The sequence below is a fragment of the Physella acuta genome, unplaced genomic scaffold (genome assembly GCF_028476545.2).
Source record: "Physella acuta isolate Inbredline_101_S28 unplaced genomic scaffold, ASM2847654v3 ptg000168l, whole genome shotgun sequence".
Classification (NCBI taxonomy): Eukaryota; Metazoa; Mollusca; class Gastropoda; family Physidae; genus Physella; species Physella acuta.
This window is the reverse complement of record NW_026731687.1, coordinates 715,298-739,849: the sequence shown is the minus strand read 5'-3', so window position 1 is coordinate 739,849 and position 24,552 is coordinate 715,298. Positions and strand designations below refer to the sequence as shown.

Here is a 24,552-nt window from a genome sequence, read left to right as displayed (position 1 = left end):
TCCAGCCCAAAAACTAGCGATTTTACAGACTTTTTTAAGTCTTAAATTCACTTTTCTAAATTCAAGACTTTTTCCAGACTTTCCAGACTGCGTACGAACCCTGTATTTTCTTAACAACATTTATTTAACTTGAAGCATTATTTTATTTCACACAAAGCATACTATTAGCTATTTTGGAAAAATATTCATGGATAAAATAAATAAAAAAAACACATCAAAATTAGAATTGAATCAATTTATTATCTCTTATCAAAGACATTCAATTAGACACGTTAAGTGGCTACAAGCTGTCTTGTTAATATTCTTGTCAAGCAGTCAAGTCACACTGTGTCTGACAGTTAGGTAAATAGGTTGTCAGGGTCAAAAATATTGTACAGACAATAAGGTCAATCATCTTGGAGATGCATGAAATATAAATGGCTTTTAACCCAACATGGCTCTTTAAGAAACTACTATATACAATTTTTACATAATTAAATACTTTAGTCATTTATAATTTTTTTTAAATATCAGCTGCCTGGAAGTGGAACTCTGTGACATTAAGACCCTCCCCCCCCCCCCCCCCCCATGCTACACATGTATATTGTATACCAGCATGCATTAGCATCATCTTATGAAGCAATTTAAAAAACTGGACTAAAAAACAATGGACAGATTACAATATTTTTGTATTTGGATGATCTCACATAACAAAAGTTATTTAAAATTGGTACAAGCATTCATACTGGAGAGCAGAATGTTTTCTGTTCATTGCATTACAAAGTCACCAACCTAGCTCCAACTCCATTTAAGATATCTAAATGTATATATAATATATATGGCATATGTGGAAACAGGAGAAAGTAACTTCAGCCTGTAAATGTTGGGTCTTGAATACTGTGCAATGGCCTAGAATTATGGGGGAAAAAAGAAAAAATATCTTTTATTTACCTACATATGTATATGACATTTTTAAAAAAAATTATTGAAAATTAAACTGAAGTAAGATACAAATAGCAAGATGTTACCTTTTTGGGGTTTTAGGAGTCTTGCCTATTGTTGCTGGAGTTTTAACCAAGCTTTCCATGAGCAAATTTTCCAGATTGACCCTGGTCCCTTCAACATCCACTGGCGGTCTGGGGGTTCTTATACTACACGGTGTGGTAAAAACATTGTCATCCAACTCACTAGGGAGAAAAATGGCAAGTTTAGAGCAAATAGTGACAAAAACAGTGTTGTTTACTACTTGAAGTTCAATAGAGAGAAAACAGATATTTAGATATTTTAAATTTGTTAAATTACCTAGTATTAAGTTGTTTAGTAGATTTTTTAGGCTTCTTCTTGACTTGAGATTTAACTGTTGGCTGACTTTTGGTAGCTTTCTCTCCTGCAAAGTAAATTTTTATAAAAATGTATGATTTCATCATTTTACAGTTGATTAGGGGACAGCTTATTGGGTGGAACAGACTAAAACTAAAGCCTCCAGGTTCACAAAATGCCAAAAACTGGCAAAGTGCTGATATAGGCAAGTCCACACAAACATTCGGTGGGATTTACTGGGAAAGTTGACAGAATAAGAATGGATTTTAATTTTTAATAAAATCCTGTCACAGAAACAGGGGAGCTCATCCTTGTGGTTCAGCTGTTCAAAAGCATTTTAAACAATGAATATGCATAATGTACACATTTTTAATTTCTGAAACTCTTTCTTTATTAGGATATTTATGAATGTAACTATTATTTAAAAATATTTTAAATTAATAATTGATGTGTAACAGTCTTTGAAATCATCATCTATTGTTAACTATAAAAGAGTATTTAGGGTTATAATTTTTGGCGAATTTTAAATTGGCATTAACATGAGAATTACCCCTAGTCTTCTTTACTGATTCCACATTTAAAGTTTGTTTTGTGTCTCCACCATCTCCAACTTCTTGCTGCATGTTTTCATCTGATTTACATTCTGCCAGTCCACCCAACAGTGTAAACAAGGTGCTATCAAATTTCTCTAAATATTTACATGAAGCCTTTTCTGTTATCAGCTGCAAAATAATACGCAGATAGTTCCATTAGTAGAATACAAATTTAATAGGTGTATACAGATTAGTCACTTCTATGTATTCTATTGATCTTCCAATACATAGTGCACATTGTTCAACTGAGTACCTGATTCTAAATCAGAAAAAGTAAAAGCTATTTCTCATAGTGATGACAACAAATTTCATTCATAAGTTGAGTTTTTGAAAAAAATCTTAATCAAGTTGACTTAAGGATTACTGATACTTCCATTTTTTAAACATTATAAAAAAAATGTCAAATAAGAAACTTATATTGATGCTGTTTGACAGAAGACACAACATGAGCAAAGCATAAAAATGAAATTGTGATAACTTTTTATTTTATTTGCATTGATATATAAGTAAAAATCACTTACTGTTGCCATTTCCTCACACATAGTGCGCAGGTTTTTCAAAAGACTTGTGTTGTCACAACTTATATTTAGATTGTTGAGCACACGTAGCCAAAACTTTGTGTCATCTGATTCAGGGTCAGATAGTATTTCATTGCATAATTTTACAGCAATACTGTCATGACAAGGATTTTCCTTGTAAAAGAAATATATATGCATCATCTAGTAGTAGTAGCAAAATAATTGATACTAGCTTTTTAAGCAATACATAAATTAAAAAATAAAATATACATAAAGTGTTACGAAAAATTATAGTTAAAAATGATAAAGTATAGATTAAAACTTTTCTATGTAAATTTTTAACTAATTATTATAACTAGAGCATGTTATATAAAGATGCCTACCTTTACAACAGTTTTAGTGCTTTGATTTTCCACCAGCTCTTGAGCATTGGTTAGTTCAACCAGAAAATTAGCCACATTTATTGCATTGACTGTTGCTAGTGGTGATGTGGATGGAGCATCCAGCACAGTTTTTAATGTTGGTAAAAAAGCTTCTTCAATAAGTTCTTGATTTAAGCTGTAACAGAAATACACAAGCACTAGATAGGTTGGACTATCATCAACTTAAAAAGAATTGTCAATGAACAGAAAGTTTACATTTAGTTTGAGGGACTGACCTGGAAGAAAAAGCAAACAGTGGGAAGAAAATTCCCAGAGTCTGCAGCAGAGGCTCGTTCTCATCTATGAGTGGGTTGTACCAGAGCAGCAGCAGATGTGAAAACAGCTTGGCTGATACAACACGCCCTGACAACAACAGCTTGGCTAGACCCTCTGCTGCTATGTTACGAAGCTCTGAGCTCTGAAAACACATTGGTTCACTATTTAAGATTAAGATGTCTAAATCGTGAAGATAAACATGCAAAAATGTTCATTAGAAATTTTTTTTCAGTTAAATAGTTTGCATTTAAAGATGAAATTTGAAAAAAGAAGTTGTATTAAACACCTCGAGATCCAGTGCTGTACTTAGTATAGCAATAACTTTGCTTGCACTTTCACTCCATCCTCGCCTACTATCCTCTGAGCATTCTTGTGCAGATTTTGGCCTTGAGTTTCTAGACATTGACTTGCTCAACTCCTCTTCTGTGTTGTTGCCACCACTTTGGTCACAGCTGGTGTCAGCATCACTAAAGGCATCCAGCCCGTACACATGTACAATGTCAAAAACAGACTTGAGAGCTGTAGATCTTACTTGCTGAGTGTCCACTTGAGAGGCCTGAAACAGTACAACAGGAAGAGATTTATCATCATGTTTACTTTTGGGAATCTAAATGTATACTTCAATGGGAGGCAACCAAAAAATTTAGAAACTTAAAAAATACTTGTCATAGTATTTGAAAAATTCCTATACTGTACTTGAAGCTATCTGTTTACACATTTTGTAAAGCTCAACAAGATATACCTGTAGCAAGAGCGGTAAATGTTGAATGATCAACTCCTTTTTAATGTGACAGCATAATCCTATGGCTTGAACTGCAACATTTCGTATTTCAGCTTCTTCATTTACCATTCCAGGTAAAATCTAAGAAAAAATTAAACACTCACTTGTTAAAATAATGGGTTTTTTAAAAATTAGACATTAATGTTTACTTTTTTACATCATTTCTTAAAAATAAATATACTTTACATTAGTTTATTTTTAACCAAAATTCTCATAAAACAAATCAAACTTAGAGTATAAAAAAACTATATTTTCACAAAAAAACTATGTCATTTTCATCTAGATCTAATTGTATTAAATATTTTACTAACAGAACTTTTAGTGTATTATATATAGTGATGGTTAAAACAGAGTTACCTGACTTTCCATCAGGGCTTGAAGGGGCGCAGGCAAGGATTTTAGCTTTATAGTTTTTAACAGCTCACAAACAATAGTTAAACATTTCAGTACGGTGAAATTATCATTCTGTAACAAATGAGTAAATACTTGAGCTCAGTGAATCATTATCATGTAATAAACAATTCAAAAATGTATATAGTAAATTAAAATTAAAACTGCATTTCACTCTCAGCCATATGAAATTCAACTTCTTCTTCTTCGTTCTTAATTATTAGTGTTTTATCTGCCAGTGGGTTTGAACTCGAGACTGTTCGAATGTATCAACCATGAGCTTTTTGCCGACTCGACCACGCCTCCAACACAATTAAGCGTTACGTGTCAACTGGTTTTGCGCCATTGAGGCCATTGACTTCGATTTCAGCCTGCTTTTCTTTTTGGATTTGCTTCCATAGCCTTTGTCCAACCAAGAACAAACTACAAGGCAGCAGTTGTTTAATTTTGGAGTTGTCTCTCCTAGAAGAGTGGCTGTCCCCAGCTAACGAGCCTCATCTGCCCGAGGGTTCGAACTCGAGACTTTTCGGTTTAGCAACCATGAGCTTTACCGACTCGACCACACCGACCCCGAAATTCAACTAATATACATTAAAAAGAAGAAATGCTATTGGTCATTAGGATGCATAGATGAGTTGATCATATATACAATAAAAATAATTTTACATTAATCAAAAACTATACTAAAGACTCCAAACAATACTTCAAGAGAATGAATTATTACTAACCTTTTGGATACGAACTTCCTCTACTTTAGCTTCAGAAGCTTCCAAAATGGAGGATCTTTCCATATCTAAATTTGAAATATCAGATTTAAGCTGTGCTGCCCTTTCAAATTCCTGTTTCTCAATACACAATGAGAGCTCTTCCCTCAGCTGATGTAGCTTGACTCGTATGCCAGCTATCTGTTACATACAGGACTGTATATAAAGCTATAAAAACTATTAACTTTATTTCTGTGAAAAAAAATTGTCTTGATTTCTTTGATAGTAAAATAAATTAAAAGTAAACTGACCTTTTTATCAATGTTTCTTCTTTCTTCAGCTGCTAGTTGTGTTTCTACAGTAGTTATGGGTTCCCTGATTTCAGAAACAGCCTCAGCAATGAAGTTGACCAAATCTTCAGGGACAGTGAACAGCTGTTTTAGACAGGGCAGAATGTACTTGGCTAGTGAGGGCCCCACTTTCTCAGAAACAAGCAGGTTGTGTAAGAGCTTCTCAGTTTGTTTTCTGTAACAAACAACAAACTTATCTACATAAAAATTGTTCTTACTTATTGACGAGTGGAGTAAAAGATTTAATACTTTATAGGTTACTATTAGAATGTTGGCATATTAAAACACTGGTAGATTCAATACTTAGATTGTTCATTATCAAAACTATAGCTAAGTTATTTACTCTATTATAAAAAAATAAAAACGAAACAACAGGAGATGTATGGAAATAAACACACAACATGAACAGCTCATGGACAGAAGTATTGAAATAAAAAATAACATAATATCTCATACTGAATGGAAAAAAACAGTATGAAATACCTGCTAGCTTGATCAGACAAATCCATGAACATAAGCATTTGTAACAGCTGTTGAATTATGAACTCTAAATCTAGTACTTTGTCAATGTCTTTAGATTCTAAATTCCCTAAAGCTTGTTTAGCAAACCTGTAAAAAAAGAAATATGCTTAGTTAGCCACAATTATAGACTACTAGCCGTCCCGGCCAGGCCCTGCTCTGGCTTCTGTGAAAAACCTTTCTGTTAAAGACCATTACCTGTGTGTTTAGTAATCATCATAAACCCGGCATTGCCCACCCAAACCACAACCAACCAAAACCAAAACAACAAAACGCAAACATAACGCTAACACAATTACAAATACAAACGAAAACAAAAACTTAACAACAAACACAACCACACCCACAAACACCAATACAAACACAAAGAAAAAAAAAACAAAAAAGCAAACGAAAACAAAAACCTAACAACAAACCCAACCACAAACACCAATACCAACAAAAAAAAAATCAACGAAAAAAGCAAACGAAAACAAACCAAATCCAAACGCAAAACCAACCAAAAACACAAATACAAACCCAAACAAAAAAAAACACAAACAAAAACGAAAAAAGAAAGAACAAAAACGAACCAAATTAAAACGCAACCACTAACGCAAACCCACCTAAACACAAAGAAAACACTAACGCGAACATAAACGCCCGGGGCGGAATCACCTGTTTTAGCTTAATGAACGACTATAGTACCCCAACTTATTCACAGTCTTTTGCACTCACTTAAACGAACGCGCCTGTTTCAATTTAATAAACAATTTTAATACTCCAAGCTTATCCGTAAAATACCTACAACATTTGCACTTGATCAATCCCCGCTAATTATGTAATTATTTTTTTTCCCAACACAAAAACAAAGTAATTAAAAAGTAAATTATTTTCACGGAATGCAATGGTTTTATAAAGGGAAGTAATTGTGTTTTTCCTAATTTATCAAAGGGAAGTACGTGCTATAGGACTAAATAAAGACATAATTAGAATTTTTGTAAAAGATGATATTTTTTTTAAAACTTGTGTTTAATGAACATGCCGACAATTATTACTATAATTTGAAAAATGAAAATTATTTCCCAACACTTTCAATAGTAATTTTTTAGCTCATAAATTTAGACAAATGCGCACGATAATTTTTCTAACACTTAAAATCGTACAATTCCAACGACATACAAATGCATTACATACAGAACTGAGCTTTATATATTAGAAATTTTAAATAATATTTTTTTTTGTGTAGTTCTATACCAACTCTCTGTTACACTATTATACAAAAACACACAAGTCGAAAAAAAATATTAAAAACTGGATTTGCATACAATAAAATTTATGATGAAAAATATTAGCAGATGTTATGATCACCTTTCTAAATAGACACAAAATTCGATACAGTTAGGGCGTATCTGGTCCAGTTGCTCCTCATAATCATTACCAGCTTCATAAACATACTTGGTCAGGTTGCTCCAATAAAAAGCACTTTCACATGTAAGTTTGGCCTCATCAATCAGCACCCTTAAGTAAAACAGTGTAATGCATTTAAATATGACTGAATAATCTTCAAAAGACCAGAATTTTTTATTTTTTTTTTAATAATGTAAATTTGCAGTCCAAAACAAATAATTATGAAATGAATTAATTTTGTTTTAAAGATTAGCTGTTTAACTACATGAAAACAGAAAAATTTAACAAAGGATACAAAAATTACATATTTGTGATGTATCACAAGTCTTACTTGTCGTTTATGATATCAAACTTCTGTACTAAATCATGTATGCTGGAATTCTTGAAGAGAATCTTTAGCGCCATCTCACATGTCTTTACTGAACTCTGAACATCCAAACGAGCCAGGAGATCAAGTACATTCCCTTCACAGCTACACAGCCAAGCCTGGAGTAGCTTGCTAGAACAAGCTGTTCTAACAACCTCTAAAGAAAGAATACAGGGGATACATAAAAAGTTATCTCAATGAAATTAATCATTTACAGAAAACAAAAAAAGCTGATTGTGTTTATACCTGATCTGTCATTTAATCCATCCTGCAACAGCTGAATCCTTTGCTCAATTGTTAAAGCCCTCAATGGAATTTTCTCTGCAATAACAGTGTAAGCAGTTCTTCGAACTTTGTCTTTTACGTCACAGGTGCGCTGAAGAATGGCTTGCAAAGATGTGTTTGATGGTGCAATAGAAGTCAGAACGATACGTCTAACATCATCATTAGGATCCCTCGTCATTAAAATAACGTATGCTGTGTAAATAGAAAATAAGTTCATTGAATGTGTAAAAGTTAGTAATAAAATTAAGATGCAAATTTAAATTATAAATTAATATAATTATTATAATTATAAATTATAAATAACTTGAGAACAACAACTAATAACCTTTGCTATATAGAGACATGTATTTGTTTGGACTATTTGCATTTGTCTTAGAAATCAGATTTCAGAAACTGAAAGGACCACCATTTTCATTAATGTTTCCTATACCTCATTCACCTTAAAGTATTGAAAGTTGCAGGATTTAAGGTGACAGATTTAGGCTTATGGCTCCATTTACAGCCTTAGTTACTTACCCTTAGTTATTGGACAAGTATCATCAGTTGGGGTTTGTAATCTTGTCAAAGCAAGCACAGCATGAACCCTGACTAGAGGACTCTTGTCCCTCAGGCGCTCTATCATGCACTTGTAAATGTCATCATACAATGAGTCATCTATCTGTGCCCCTTCTCCGAGATTTTGTAAGAGCTGAGCAATTAGCTGACAAACTCTAAATCTGATATTTGTCTCTTTTGCACTGTGGACCTGGGTTCAATAAAAAATACAGATGTATAATTTAAAACTATGTCATTTTTTTAAATGATAGCATGAGTTAAAACCATTACATTCAATAAAAGCTCATATTGTGGAAAAACTTACACTCAATAAAAATTCAAAAATTTTCATTAATAAAGGATGCATGTCTTCTTCATCATCTTCAGCAGAATCATTGTTAGTTGCTGTATTTTCATCCTTTTTACTTGCTACTGGTTTACTAGTCTTTGTGGCTAGATTACACACTGCTTTAGAGATGAACTCTATTGTTTTTTCCACAGCAGGTTCCCTACCATAAACAAGTGGATGCTTTAACAGCCTTAGAAATTCAGGCCAAAACTCATCGAGTGGAGTCTGTCAATATAAAAAAAAAAATATTTAAAAAATGTAATTTGTCAATCACTGATAAGATAAAGGATGGCAATAATGACTTAAGTTCACGTAAGCTTTTGGTGAATATTTTGTGAGAACCTACCGCTTGGTAAATCTTACAAAAGGCCTGAATTAGTGGGTGGGGATTTTTCGAGGTTTGACTTTCAATAAATATATCCTTTAATGAGGAAAGTGTGGACTGCATTGTCATATATTAATGAAGTTCTGAAATAAAGATAGTAACATATTTTTAAAAGAACATGCAATATTATTTACAATGAATAATAAGGTAGTAACAGCATACTACTGTAATAAAACAATAGTAAAAACAACATGCCTATACTCTTATTTAAAAAAGCTAAAATGAATAATAAATACTACTTTTCTTTCAGTCGAAACTTAGCTAGGCAAATAATTGTTTTCTCAATAAACATATTTTGAAACATAATAATCATCTCAACAAATTGTAATGAGGATGCTGTTAGCAGGTTTTTGAAAGATGGGAGGTATTTAAGATGTGACTTCATGTATGAGTATTCAATAATCATTATGGCTACACTTACACAAATGTTTGAATACCCGAAATACAAACTGATCAATAATTTCCATTATGTAAAGTTTCTTTTCAAAGCTAACGATCCATGGGGCAAGTGAAGTAGAGTTCACCTGTCTCTGTGACCTCAGCATTTGAGGTAATAGTGTGGTCAGCACTACGCCCAGCAGCCTTTACTTTCCTATTAGGTACCCATCAGAGCTGGGTGAACTGAGGGATGTTCTACTGACTTGAACCCGGATTTGAACTTGAAACTTTTATTTAGGTTAGTAGTCTAGTGCTCTACTGCTAGGCAACTCTGTCCCATCCTTTATGTAACCTGTAATTTACAATTAGTCTATTCTTACCCTGAGCCTGGCACTACCTCAACTATCATCTCAATCAGGACAGTATCCAGCAGCAGAAGTAGAAAAATAGACACCCTCCCAAAAAAATAATTGTTTTTTTTGCTCCCTATGTATACAGAATTTCAGTGGAAACCACTCAACTTACAGATGGACGCTGTGTTTAGTTTATAATTATTATACCATAGAGTCTAAAGTCTAAGTCTAGGGCCTTTGTCAAATCTAATTAAACATGGCTGTTTAATTTTTAAAGTTTTCTTCTGGCCTGTATTGAAAGATTGTCCAATATATATTAGTTCCTATATCAACTAGACCTATATCACAATATTAATATATTTGGAAGTAATTAGGTCTAACCAAACTAATTACTAAACTTAAGCTATTGGGTTACTTTTCACATTTTACTAGATTCTAGATCTAGATTCTAGCTTCAGATGATTTTATGGGTCATAAAACAAAAGATTTCTGTCCTGTAGAATAGATCTAGATCTAGATAGACTTTTAGTCACATGAAGTGAGAGTGGAAAGAGAATTGAGTGACAGTAGTGTAGATCTATCTGTGTCACAACTGTGTGACCCCCTAGTGACTGCTGAGTGTACTGTTGAGTTGACATTTTGCAGTTGAGAGCTACTGACTGAGAGTGAGACTGTCTGAGGTCTGAGGCTGTTTTGTTTACAGTTTACAGCCTGCATTAAAAAATGTAATTATTTTTCAGATCTCTATCGGTCTATCCTCTACTCTTCTTCTGCTAGTCTAAAATCTAAATCTGTTAAAACAGGGGTGAGAATCCTGCTGAAAAAGCTGGAGCCTGAAGCAGGAAGACCACCACTGAACTGTTCGCTGGCCTACCACCGCCTACGGCCTACCACCACCTTCTGCTGCTGGTGCAGATTCTAATTAAATAAATAGATTCTAGATCTAACTCTAGATCTAGAGATTACAATTTTTGATTATTTTGAAAGCTTTTGAATCTATATTCTACTTATTTTTATAGTAATTAGAATCTAGATTTAAACTATCAAAAGATCATTACAAAACCAAACCTTTTTTCGAAATTAACTCATTGAGAATTTTGTAAGCGGAAGTTTTCAAATTGTCCGCCTTCCGTCGGCTCGGCTAAACAACGAAAATGAATGCTAAACTCACACAGAATTAAAAAAAAAACTTGCTGTTTTTAATTTAAAAAATCACTTAGTTTATTCATATAGTTCTAGAAGTTTGAGGAAAACATTTATAAACTATCTTTCTCTTTTAATTTGAAACGAAAATGACAATAATTTATGTAGTCAGCCTATACTTAAAATATTAAAAACTATTTTAAGAAAATATAAAATATAAATATTAAAATATAAGGCCTAACATTAACTTATATATCTTTGCAACAACAAAACAGAAAGCTAAATAATAATCATTAAAAAAGTTTTAAAAAACCCACGTTTTCTGATTGAACTAAAAAGTAGAAAATAATGCTATACATCACAATAATGCAAGCGATCACTCTACTATAAGCGATCAAAAACGTGGGGCGCCGAAGTAAAAGTTATATTACTATTGATTAGATAATACTATTGACTTTTATTAGGGAGCTTGTAGAGAGTCAACAGTATTAGAAACTGTAAGAAAATCACGGCGCCCCACGTTTTTGATCGCTTATAGTAGAGTGATCGCTTGCATTATTGTGATGTATAGCATTATTTTCTACTTTTTAGTTCAATCAGAAAACGTGGGTTTTTTAAAACTTTTTTAATGATTATTATTTTCTACTTTTTAGTCTTTGTCTGTTTGTTTGCATTAAAATCTTGCTATCGATTTTATCTTTTCACTTTTTTTTGGGTAAACGAAGACAACTCGTAAAAAGACAACTCGTAAAAAACGAGAGACCCTTTCTTCTTCGGTCTCAATCGCAAGTGAATGATTGTCAGAGGTTAGTTGATAGCGGTTAGGACGAGGGCTGGTTACTGACTAGAACACATAGATTTGAACCCGTGTCGAGTGGGATAGCAATCGTGTGCCCAACCACTCGACCATATCGTCTCCCCCAAACTGGCCACCAGTGGTAATAGTTACCTCCTGTAAGTTTAAAGTCGGTTCAAACTAAATTATCTGCCCCTAAGCCTGTCGCGACCTGGGATCGTTCGCTTCACTGCGCGCGGCAAGAGAGAGGCGAGCTACGCGTCGCTCGTTTTTTTTCTAATGGCTCGCAGAGGAGAATTATATATATAGATTATATAGCGGTCTAAAATGCTCAATAAAATGTTTACATTGATCAATTTAGTAATAATAACAATTGAATATTCTATGGTCATCCAAAAGAAAGCTTCCCTGAAAATTTCAGCGCGCTAGCTAACTGGGAAGTGCCAGAAATTTCGATCGCAAGATTTGATTGGAAAGACAAACAAACAGAGAAAGCAAGTTAAAGAAAACGTGGGAAAATAGCTGGTGATATAAGATAATCAATAATAAGAGAATCGTTTTAAACGTCGACCTATAATTTGGCATTATAGGTCAACCACTTCAGCATCATTATCATTAAACAACATTATTAGTGTAGCCTACACAACAAACACACACAACAACCATTCATCGAATTTTCGCACACACATAAAACCTAGGCTGTTATGCTTTGCCTAAAATTCCAGATGTATATTATTTCTTAAATTTTAGTTGTAAAAATTGTCTTGTAAGGGGTCATCCATAAATGACGTCACGCTTTTTTAAACGGTTTTTACCTCCTCCACCCACACATCGTCACAAAAAGCCAGACCCCCTAAAATGACGTAACACCTCAGCCTACAACCCCCCCCCCCTCAAAATTGCAGTTGAATTTTTCTTAAAACATAGATTATTTTCCAAAATCTTGTCTGAACTCTGTCAACATAGAGTATTTTAATCAATTCCTATTAAAATTTATTTAAACAGTTTTCTATAACGCTAAATAACGGCTAAAACTCGTTTTCAAACATTGCTTTGATATAAAGCAAAAGTGTGACGTCACACCATCTGAACCCCCCTCCCCCTCACCACACACCGTCACAAAATTTCGGACCCCCCTCTCCTCCCTATGCGTGTGACGTCATTTATGGGCGACCCCTAAGAAAGAGGGTCAAATAAGTGTGTTTTGATGTTAAGTAAGAAGTCACGTTTTTTTTTCTTGTTACACACTTTTGCTTAATCTTAAGTCACAATGTCAGTCACATTTTAACCACCGAGCTATTGATATACAACATGGCTCTTGACTTCCATTAATCTTTTCCGTAGTCGTGGACCGTTCGTGCTCCACAAGTGTCCTTTTGATCATCTTCCTCCATTCCTGTTCTCTATTCTCTGCAATCATGTTTACCATTCCCGTCCACTTTCTGCTGCTGTAATCTATTTTTTTTCTTCTGCCCGCCTTTTTTTGTTTTTTTGCACATATTTCTAAGCTTGTAAGGATTTCAAGATTTGTACCTTATTTCACAAAATAAAAATATAATAAAACATAAGCGAATCATAAGTGTAAACCGGAATAACAATTCCTTTTATCAAAACCGTTTAAAGATAGCAATTGGCCTATTTTTAAAAATTAAACACACGGAAGCATACAGACAGTGTTTCTTCCAGACTTTTTTCTCCGGGGGGGCATTTGAAATCTTCGGGGGGGCGGTAAACTTTCTTCGGGGGGGCGGACACTGTTAAAAGTATATATTTTCTATATAAATTATATAAATTTCATTTCGTTCGGGGGGGCGGTAAAAAATTTTCGGGGGGGCTTCGCCCCCCCGAAGAGATGCCTGGAAGAAACTCTGCATACAGACGATCCTGATATAGGCATATATAAATAAATAAATAAGTACACACACACACATACACACATATATATATTTAAAGGTAACATACACGATAATGATTTTAAGATGTAAAATTGTTGTTTTTAAATACGAAATTTTTTGAAATTGTAAATATTTTAAGTGATAATGATAGAATGTCTATATCTAAATACTCTAATAATAAATTAGTCTTAGATTATTTATTAAAATTAATTAAAGGTTACTAATTTCAAGAATAAAAGAGGAGTCTGAGAGACAACCATGGACTGAGAAGGGGAAGATAACTCTTTTAGAGATCGCCAGCGACTGGTCGTGTTTAAAGCAAATATTTTTAGTTTTATGTGCGTGAACTTCAATAAGAACTAATTACTGAAAAAAAAACACATTCAAAAGGTTTTCAATGCACTGTAAATAAGAAAATAAAACAAACTTGCTTTCTTTAATAAATATAAATGCACTGGTTCCTAAACATATGAGATTTCATGTTTATCCAATTATTACTTTCTCGTATATACGAAGTATAGAGAAAGTATTGTAATCGTGCAAAAAAATCTCTTGAAATTTTAACAATTTTCACCGTATTACACCTCAGTCCTTCATCACATCCGAAGTATACAGGACTTATTTTAATCGGGCAAAAATTATCAATCCAGATTTATCAAAATTAAGAGGTTTTATGCGTAATCCATTCTGAAAAACTTGGCTTTGCAATTCTGTCCGTATGTCTGTGTGTCTGTCTGTCTGTGTGTCTGTCTGTGTGTAAACACGATTACTTGAGTACCGTTACAGCTAGGTTGATGAAATTTCATATATAAGTATTTTATCAAAATCGTAGATCCGTATCAACTTTTGAGCGATTTCGGATAACCGGAAGTGGTACTTTTTATACTTTGAATTTTTCAAAAGCCTATAACTTGAGTACTATTTCAGATAGATAAATGAAATTTCACATGTAAGTAAAAGATCTAATTTTCTACCTTCTGTTAAATTTTGAGTAATTTCCGTTGACCGGAAGTAGTAATTTACGCTACTTCCGATTTCTCAAAAAACTAATGTAAATTTTTAAAGTACTAATAATATTGCGCACTATTATGCACTTTTTTATTTGGCGTTCACTTGGTGTGCAATTCTTTTGTCTACGATATTTTATTCTATTTTTAAAACTTTAAGTATTTAAAATGGATTAAAAATCATGTCTATAGCCCGAGTTCCCATCCCCTGTTGTTTTATATAAGAATATTCGAGAAAGTTTAGGGGAGATCACTCCCGGTTTATTTTATTTTAAAAAAAAAGCAAGTTTGCTTTATTTTCTTATTTTCTTTGCATTTATAAGCTTATTTTTATTGTAAATTTGTAAACATTTGTTTTATTTGAAGATGTAGGCTATATTTCAAGGGAGATAGTCATGACAGTGTCTCATCAGATATCAAAGGAGAGAAAAGCGCCATTGCTATCGATTTGTTGAAAGTTATTTCGAATCAGAGACAGCTATTCAAGTGTTTTAAATTATATTTGAATTCTGGGTAACAAACTAACAAGACAATAATGTGCCCTTACAAAGAAATTTAACTCGAGTAAATGTAAGTAAATATTTGTTAAGCTTACAGCGCCTCATCAACATAGTCAAATAAGTAATCAATGCTAATCTCGCACTTGGACCATTGCCTTGTGTTAGTAAGATAACTCTACCGCTGCCTGTAACAATTACTGTACTGCCAATGTATTTATTATTTCTAAGTTTAAAAATTCACTACCACTATTTAGATCTCCCACTAACTGTGCTTATAATAAAAGAGCAAACGACAAGAAATGAGCGAGAGTGTCGCCGTTGATGTATTTGACAAGCTCATCAAGAAGGGGAGTGGCCGAAAGAAAGCGGGAACCCATCAGTAGCGTCCCTTGAAGATGGCTCTCGCTAGACGTCTGCTAATAGCGCTGTGAACGACACAGGGGAGGTAACACGGTGTTGAGACAACTCGCGCTCCAATATTTTATGACAACTGTCTCCATCTATCTCCAGAAACACCAATTATGTATCAATATTCTTTTTACAAGAAACTTAAGTGGGATCTTTTTTCTCCTTACACCGTACAGGGTCGTGTGCACCCTATGAAACACAAATAGGCCAAATATACTGTATTGCATCACAAAGTTTTAAATATATTTAAATAAAGAATAGGTGAACAAAATGTAAAATTGACGTTCTTTTTAACGTTTAGGGTTAATAGAAGAAAACAAAAACAAATTAACATTTCCAGCACTCAATGTATATCTATTATATCATATATGGATACAAATGGATACATTGGGGTTATGGGTATATTATATATCCATCATATTCACCCTGTGAATGTGGATGGAGAGACCATCGTCAGTGGGCGTCGTCTGCCATCCATAGTCGTAACATGGACTATAGGAACATCTACACGTCAAACACACGAATTCAATGACAACACATCATATCTACACACCAAACACACGAATTCAATGACAACACATCATGTCTACACACCAAACACACGAATTCAATGACAACACATCATGTCTACACATCAAACACACGAATTCAATGACAACACATCATATCTACACATCAAACACAAGAATTCGATGACAACACATCATGTCTATACAGCATACTAAACACCAACTAGGTCTATGTTTTTAACATTTATTCAAATCTATGAAAATAATTCATAACAATTTCACCACAACACACAGGGAATGAAATCAGGTTATTTTACAGGGCAAAATTTACATACATTATTTGTATAGCTAAATTCGACTTTTTGTGTTTCCTTTTGAAACGACTTCGAATGCATTATTTTTCTAACCAGATCTACATCTAGTACCAGTATTTTGTTTTCTAATCAGAGGATTCCTACTTGTATCTATGTAACGTCGAGTGACGTCACGTGACGTCAAGCTATTTATTTGTGTTTTTTCTGCTCCGCCTTGTCAGTCTCCGAGGCTGTGACGTCAATGTGGAAGAGTTTGTTGATCTGTAGAGCCACGAAGCAGCCAATGAACGGGCCGGCCCAGTAAACAAACACGTGCTCCCATAATGCAGTCCCGTGGCACCCTACGGTGTGGCCGCTTGCCATTGCAGGGTTGAAGTACATGCCGGTTGTTGTTACACCTGGATCACGTGATAGAGCAAGTTATAATTAGATTTTTTAAAAATGTCAGCACTAAAGCTTGAATCAAACTAGTATAGATAGACAAAACACTAAAACTAGGATCAACGTCGAATAAATAGACACAAATCTATAACGAGCACCAACGTAGTATAGACATAACATAACTGTGACCAAAGTCGTATTGATTGACACAACATTATATCTTTGACCAACAAAGTGACCATTAAAACATGTACCAACGTTTTAGACACAACAACCAAGCCTGGACTGATGACCTATGGACAGCCACAACATCAAAACATGGACCTACTAAAGTTTGGACTAAGACTCTGTGGATAGACACGAAAAGAACAAGCAAACCAGCATAGGCGTAGCGACCCCTCCCGGCGCCCGGGGACAAGCTTTTAATTTGGCGCCCCCCCCTTTATATTTTTGTATGTTTATAATTCAAAACTGCAGCTAAAATCAGCTTTTAATTTTTTCCAACCCATTTTCGCGCTCCTAGGGTTGGCGCACGGGGACATATGTACCCATCCGCCCCCCCCCCCGTAGCTACGCTTCCGCAAACCAGTACAGGTACCAAATATAGACAACTCTGTCGAGGTATTGATCTTGGTTAGAATTTATTTTACTAGTTGTGGCAACGACCTTGTAGAGATGGGCAGTAGGATTGGTCATCGACATTGTCCAGAACTAATCAAGGGGATGTAACCGACTTTGTCGTAAATTGACCAGAAATGGAAACACTGCCCTGGCCAAAGTGACCGGAAGCGATAGGTGAGTAGCTCACTAAACATCCAGTGGTAACACACTGAGTAGAATGGACACCAGCGAGAAAAGTCTCAAAGGTATTTGAGAGGTGTATAAATTCATTTAAAAATCATGCACAGCGTAGTTACAATTAATATGGTTATAAAATCCTGTCTGTCTGTTTTTTTTCGGACTTTACTAAAGATTGGATGTATTTGATGTTTATAATATTTTCGGTAACTAAATAAAAATTAAAAAAAAAAGCAAAAACAATTTGGTTTTCACGCGTAATGGCGACATAAACAATGGCATCCTGCTATTGGATAGGCCGCCATTGATTTTATTGTACACACTGTAAGCTAAAAATAGAAAACTAGGTCATGGGGTTTTAAAGTTATTTAAAAACTTGATCTGCAAAGTTTTGTAAACAAATAGTTATCGATCACTAAGTTACTGTACAGCCAATCAATATTTGTCTTACGAAAGTGAAACATCCGGTTATAACTTAGGCTTGATGAAAATAAATAGAAATGTAGCCTTAAACTCAACAAATTATTTTCAAGTTCTCTGGATTTGCAACTTTTATAGCATTTATTCAAAAATATAAAATTTCTAAATTAATTTTAGGCTTAAGTTTTTTTTTTTTTTTTTTTTTTTTACGGTCTAAATCTAAAAAGCACGTTTTTATTCCATGTCAACAACATTATGGAAGGAATCTCGTCAACTCGCTCGCCTCCATTGGGCGCTGGGAACAACAATGGGAACAACAATGGGAACAGCCACTGGGATCAGCCACAGGAAACAGCCACTGGGATTTGGGAACAGCCAGATGTTTGTACGTATGTAAACAGAGAACCAGACTAGAAGGGCCTTACCTAGAGTGATCATCGTGGCACCGTTGATGTATTTGAGCAGCTCATCAAGGAGGGGCGTGGCCGAGACGGTCTGCATGCCGAACCACGTGTCGGACAGGCTAGCCCCCAGCTCCAACAGGAACCCCATCAGCAGCGTCACGTGGAGGTCACTCTCGCACGACGTCTCGTAGTAGCGCTATGGACAAGAGGGGAGATCATCGCACCATTGATATACAGGGGAGATCATCGCACCATTGATATACAGGGGAGATCATCGCACCATTGATTGGCACAGATATACATGAGAGATAACTATAACATAGAATTAGCACATATATACAGGGGAGATAATCGAAACATAGACTTTGGACAGATATATAGGGAGATGATCACACCACATAATTTGAACAGGTATATAAGGGATATAATCACACATTAGAATCTTGACAAACATATAGGGCAGATAATCACAGCACGGAATGTGAACAAATATACATGGGAGATAATCACTCCACATACTTTTGATCAATATAATTTATAACTGGAGGATAAACACACAACAAAATGTGTACAAAGAAAAAAGGAAGATAATCACACATCAATATTTTGGTATGACCTGACAAGCGAAACGGCAGTGATGCACGTTAATAAAAAAAAAAAGCCAATAATATAAAACACCTTTAAAAAGTGTAAATCTATATATATAATTCTCTTCTGGGAGCCCCTAGAAAACAAGCTGCAAACGCGCCTAGAAAACAAGCTGTAAACGCGCTCCCTACCTCCCCACCCCTACATGGTTTTAGTGAGCTGTGTTCACTCTAAATGTTTACAAGCAGAGCCAACGATTTTAAACGTAGGGTGGGGGGGGGGGGGGGGTGGGGGAGGGGGGGGGGAAGGAAGGGGGGGGGGGGGTGATGGTCCTTAACGAGCTACTTATTGTGTTTTAAAGAAATATTTTCAGTGTCAGCGTTGGTACTGTCGAATTCACAAATTATGAATTACTGAAAATTAGAAACAACTAAATAGCGGCGTATGTTATGCCGCGGGCCGGCTCGTTATTAAATATTTGATGTCTTTAAATACAGTTTTAATGGACATTTTACGTTATTATTAAAACTTCAACAATGCCTTTCTATATATTGGGTTTATCCAATAAAACTAAAACAACATATAAAAACATAGCGAGCAACTTCTGACCTACCTCGTGATGGTCAGATATGAGGTCAAGTGACCAGATGAGCTGGGCGAGGCGGTAGGACGCCAGTCCAGCAACCATCTGCACGAGGACCTTCAGGCAAGCGGTCTGTACCGAGATCTCCTTAGCGACCAGCTGGTGTAGGGCCTTGACGGGGTTCTCGCTCGAGTCGCCCACGGTACGGGCACAGATGAAACACTGGATGATGATGGCGATGGCGAACCACAGGCTGCCGTAGTACTGAAAGGTTAGAGCTGTGTTAGAGAGTTAACGGAGGATATAATCTGCAGTAGTACTGAAACTTAAAAGCTGTTTTGAATGTTTATTTTTTCAAGACAACGTCTAGATGGCATAAAATAAATTAAAAAAACCCAGTAAAGTAAAGTACGGGATTTCAAATATATAGGAATATATATATATATATATATATATATATATATATATATATATATATATATATATATATATATATATATATGTTACATAGAGAATAAGACAATCTAATGGCTGCCTTGAAATGTGTATCTAGTTGTGAATTTTACCTTTAAGACGAAGTTGTTCTCAAAGAAATATGCACACGCCTCCATCGTTGTGATAAAATCAAGGGCGTACCCACGAATGGAGGGCGGGAGGAACACGGAGGACAGTGCTCGTAGGAGGATGCCAGCCATCATGTTGATGGCGAAAAATATAAGGGAGGCGACATAAGGCTCCACAAAGTCGATCTCAGGGTCATGGCCGGTGGAAATCCGCCAGATGGCGCGCCAGTCTGCCCCTGAAATAATCAGAAACATTCACAGTTTGGTTAAGTTCACAGTTTGGTTAAGTTCACAGTTTGGTTAAGTTCACAGAGATTGGCTGATTAAAACAGATCACAAACAAGCACATTTTTGGGTAGTTAACAGTGCATTGGGGGCTAACTTTGGAAGTTAAATTGAGTTGAGTTATAGATACATGGGTGTTTGTTTGTGTGTGTGTGTGTGTGTGTTTGTGTGTGTATGTGTTTAATTAGTTAACAGTGTTGTAAAAAATCCTGCGAGACCTGGCCTAGCCGGGATGAAGTTATGTATGTTCAAAAAATAATTTTTCTATGTGACCATCGTGACAACACTACTCGGTACAGTGGACTCAAACCCTGGCCGTTTGGGTTGCCATCGCTAGCTCCTCCACCCCAACCACAGTAACAACGAGTAAATGTTTTCATGTCTTTACTAGCCTTTACATGTTTACATTGGTTTTTCCAGGGATATAGTTTGCACTTATACAGAACTTATCCACTCCTCAAAGTACATGTATTTTAAAACAGAGCACGAAACATTCATTCTAAAGACAAGTTACTGTCTTCATCGACCATGTTAATAAAAGTTTTTAAAAAAAGTAAAAAACAACCTTTTAATAAGGTTTAAAATGCCATATAAATAGGAACATAAAACACAGTTTTATTACTTTCGATAGAATATTTAAAAAGTTGATCGGATATCTCGAGTGATCAATGTTTAATTTTCAATGATACATTCAACAGATAATAGGATTTAAAATGAGATATTCTTGCGTCGTCATCGGAAATGAATCTATCTGGAAAGTTTGAAAGAAATCGCTGCATCAGAAATGGGTCAAGATTTAGTTACAATATTTGTCCACAAACCCACTCACGGACAGATAGACATAGTGAACTATTTAAAACAAAAAGAACTTGTTAAATAAAGCGACAAATATTGTCCAAGTGAACTATTACAAAAAACTTGTTATAGAAAGCGACAAATGACCAAGTGAACTATTTAAATTAAAAAATACTTGTTAAAAGATGAAATAACGGACACATAAATTCTATTTCTTTTGTTTTAAATGTACTCTATAGTCTGGGATATTTGAGTTTAGCAGCTGTATATAATTTTCTTTCATATTTTACGAGACTGAAAAGTACCAACTATGAATTATGACGTCAACACTCAACACTGGAGATGCAGGAAGCCCAGTCCGTGTGAGAATCAAAGGGAGATAATTATGGAAATTTTTCAAACCTCAAGTCATGGTATAATTGGTGCTTTCTGACGTGTTGTGTATAGATGTGCTAGTTACATTTGACTGAGTGAAGAAAGGAAAGGTAACTCTCATGTATAAAGTAGAACATACTGTAGCTTGTCTTTGTTGAGTTAGCAGCACTAGATATTCTAATAAATAATTCTGCTAACATTTTATTTAGTTTCATGTTTTTTATCCTCAAATAATTTTTAATATTTACATTTACATAGTTATCAAAAAGCACGATTAAAAATTATTAAAATGGATTATCCGTTAATTTTCTAAAACAGCCTTTGCAAATGGTACTTCAAAAAATTGTTTTTTTACAATTATAAGTGGCTGACAGTAACAGACAGGGATTATTTGCTGATTTTCTCCCCCCCCCCCCCCAAGTCGCCCCCACCACTACCCACTTTTCATTTAGTAAACTCTGTCCTCCAATAATACTGGATTGTGTAGGCTACTAAAAGATATAGGCATTATCCAGAATATAGCTTCATTGTCTACAATATAACTTTCATAATACAGCTATATATCTTTTCTGTACAGCTATTTAGCTTTTCTATGTAGTAATAAATCTTCTTTAGCTAACCTATTCAAGTCATTTAATATGTATTTTATTAATTATCGCTATAATAGATGTACAAATTATAATGGTATTTTGTAAAAATATTAGCTAGTCAACCGTAGCTGCTTTACGTATGAACATGCACATTTGAACAATAGTGTATGTCAAGTTATGAGCATGCAGGTGAGTAGATGTGTGCGAGATGGCTGCACCTGTAACTGCTCACCCGTGCTGTGTGTAGGTCAACGGGTCACGCGCGATCAGCTGTTATGTTAATTATTGTTTGTTTCTAAAAATAGCAAAACAAAGTTAATGAACTCACCAAACATGATGTTAGATGGCGAAACACGAACAACACCCCAATTTCTGCAAGTTGGTTACCTTGGCAACACACAGGCACCAACCAAACACAGGTGACGTAATGTGTTCCCGTGTACTCCACACGGCAGCACGGCACACGCAGGTAGGTTCATGTTAGCCAGAGTGCTGGAGGTCAGAGCCCAGGTAGATCGAGTGCCAGAATCAGCAGACTTCCAGCCTGGGTCAACAGTTTGATGCCATACCTACACCCACATTGATACATTTCAAGAGTCGCAAGACAAAAAACAATCCATATTATTTACAATTTTTACATAGGCTAATTGTTGATTTATTTTTTGGTAACATTAAACACACATACTAATTATCTTATCTAATTGTGTCAAGGTATATACAACTATCTAAAGACCATATTTAAAATTGTTATTGCACCACAAGATACAATAGTTGATGATTTTTGCCAGCTTTTAAAATGTCCGTGAATACTTTTACACATGTTTTGATGACGTCATACGAATAGTTCACATATTATGCAGAGGTGACGTACTACGGTACACCTGTGTACAAAATGTCAGGTACGTCAAAAGAAAACGTGTGAGAGGCAACAAGTTGGTAACAATAAAATATGATCGTTGGTGGATCACTTCTTGGTTAGGTAAGGGGGTGGGGATGGACGAACCACTCGCTCTAGAAGAAGTTACCGAATCTACATGTTACGACCAACTAAGACACGTGATGAAGGATCCGTTGTTTCATGTTAGATTCAATAGTTTAGAGGGTTTGTACAAACGTGACCCCACATAACCATGACCCTACATAACAGTGACCTCACATAACCGTGACCCCACATACATGATTTTAGAGGGGAAGCTACTAGGACTGAAGACAGAAAAAATTGAAGCTCGGTGATGTTATGAAAAAAACTTTTAAAAATTGACTGAACTACATAGTACATTCGTAATCAGTGGTAAAAAGTTAATTTTTAATGATAAGTTGATACTTTATTTCAATTCACATTTGAGAATATTTAGCTAGATATTATTCAATAACCGAGATGAAGTTAACACAGAAAAATCCCTGAAAAAAACAAGTCTTTAGCGCACAAATAACATGAACGTATTAGTAACACTTTACAAATTGGCCAGTTTTATGTGCAACATTTGAAACGCTCCAACCACACAGTTTTAGCAAAAAATGGCTAGCGAGCAAGAGCCAACGATTTAGGGACAAACAACAACACGCATGTCCAACCTTTGTTGGTCAGTGGGCCGCTGTTTAGTTTTTGGCCAGTTCTCAAGTTTTCCTGTCAGTTTTATCGATTACATGATTTACACATTGATTTACAAAATGCGCGGTAATAAATATATACCTTATTAAAAATTTATGAATTTTATTTATAAATTACAAAATACATTAGTAAAGAGCCACAAGAAATGTGGAATGTATGAAACTAGCTTTCTGAGTTACCTTACAGTTTTTAAGCGGTTTTTAAAGTTATATATTTGGTGCTCAGTTTTGTTAGTTTAAATAGAAGCAAGCTAAAACACATGCTTGTATAGTTATGGTAGACCAGCGTGAGGATAGAGGCACATTTAGCATTAATCAGCGCTGCTTCACTTCTACAGACAAAGAAATCATTAAACGCGGTAAAAATAAAAGTGACTAAACTATTTATCTTTCTCTTCATTTTATCAGTTTTTGATCAAATTCTTTACTATTTCTATGGGTTTCTAAATTTCAATATCAGCTATTTAGAAAATTTAAATTCGTGTTGACAACATATGGACCGCATACGGTCCGCAGGGCAAGCAGTTGGACAGCAAATATTCCGAAGTGTCAAGGTTCCCATGGGAGAAACAATGCATTGAATCAGTCGCTGAGCGTCCCCAGAAATTTCATGTTTATTCATGGCAATTAGATCTAGCAAGTGTTGTAACGATTGGATTAGATCTAGCAAGTGTTGTAACGATTGGATTAGATCT

The 24,552-nt window shown here is 34.9% G+C and overlaps 2 protein-coding genes across 3 annotated transcripts; both read right to left on the bottom strand.

Moving 5' to 3' along the window:
• Positions 1 to 583: 583 nt before the first annotated feature.
• On the bottom strand, positions 584 to 11,059 carry LOC131936137 (condensin complex subunit 3). 2 transcript variants are annotated; one of them, XM_059293042.1, is made up of 21 exons: positions 10,961 to 11,024; positions 9,686 to 9,891; positions 9,123 to 9,244; positions 8,753 to 9,001; positions 8,410 to 8,638; positions 7,855 to 8,085; positions 7,573 to 7,765; positions 7,203 to 7,352; positions 5,817 to 5,942; positions 5,295 to 5,508; positions 5,008 to 5,184; positions 4,247 to 4,354; positions 3,851 to 3,970; positions 3,395 to 3,664; positions 3,069 to 3,250; positions 2,794 to 2,968; positions 2,414 to 2,584; positions 1,850 to 2,021; positions 1,282 to 1,366; positions 1,008 to 1,166; positions 584 to 888 (listed from the first exon to the last, which is right to left on the bottom strand). In XM_059293042.1, exons 3-21 carry the CDS (start codon positions 9,228 to 9,230, stop codon positions 849 to 851), a joined length of 3,159 nt encoding a protein of 1,052 aa, XP_059149025.1. In that variant the 5' UTR covers positions 9,231 to 9,244; positions 9,686 to 9,891; positions 10,961 to 11,024; the 3' UTR covers positions 584 to 848. The 2 variants fall into 2 exon arrangements, with proteins under 2 accessions (XP_059149025.1, XP_059149026.1); XM_059293043.1 differs by lacking the exon at positions 9,686 to 9,891 and having other exon boundaries at positions 10,961 to 11,059.
• A 5,338-nt stretch (positions 11,060 to 16,397) lies between these two features.
• LOC131936099 (aquaporin-11-like) lies at positions 16,398 to 22,748 on the bottom strand. The gene is made up of 5 exons (XM_059292962.1): positions 22,575 to 22,748; positions 20,205 to 20,437; positions 19,669 to 19,902; positions 18,489 to 18,663; positions 16,398 to 16,862 (listed from the first exon to the last, which is right to left on the bottom strand). The coding sequence occupies exons 1-5, from the start codon at positions 22,579 to 22,581 to the stop codon at positions 16,654 to 16,656; spliced, it is 858 nt and encodes a 285-aa protein (XP_059148945.1). The 5' UTR covers positions 22,582 to 22,748; the 3' UTR covers positions 16,398 to 16,653.
• Positions 22,749 to 24,552: the final 1,804 nt, after the last annotated feature.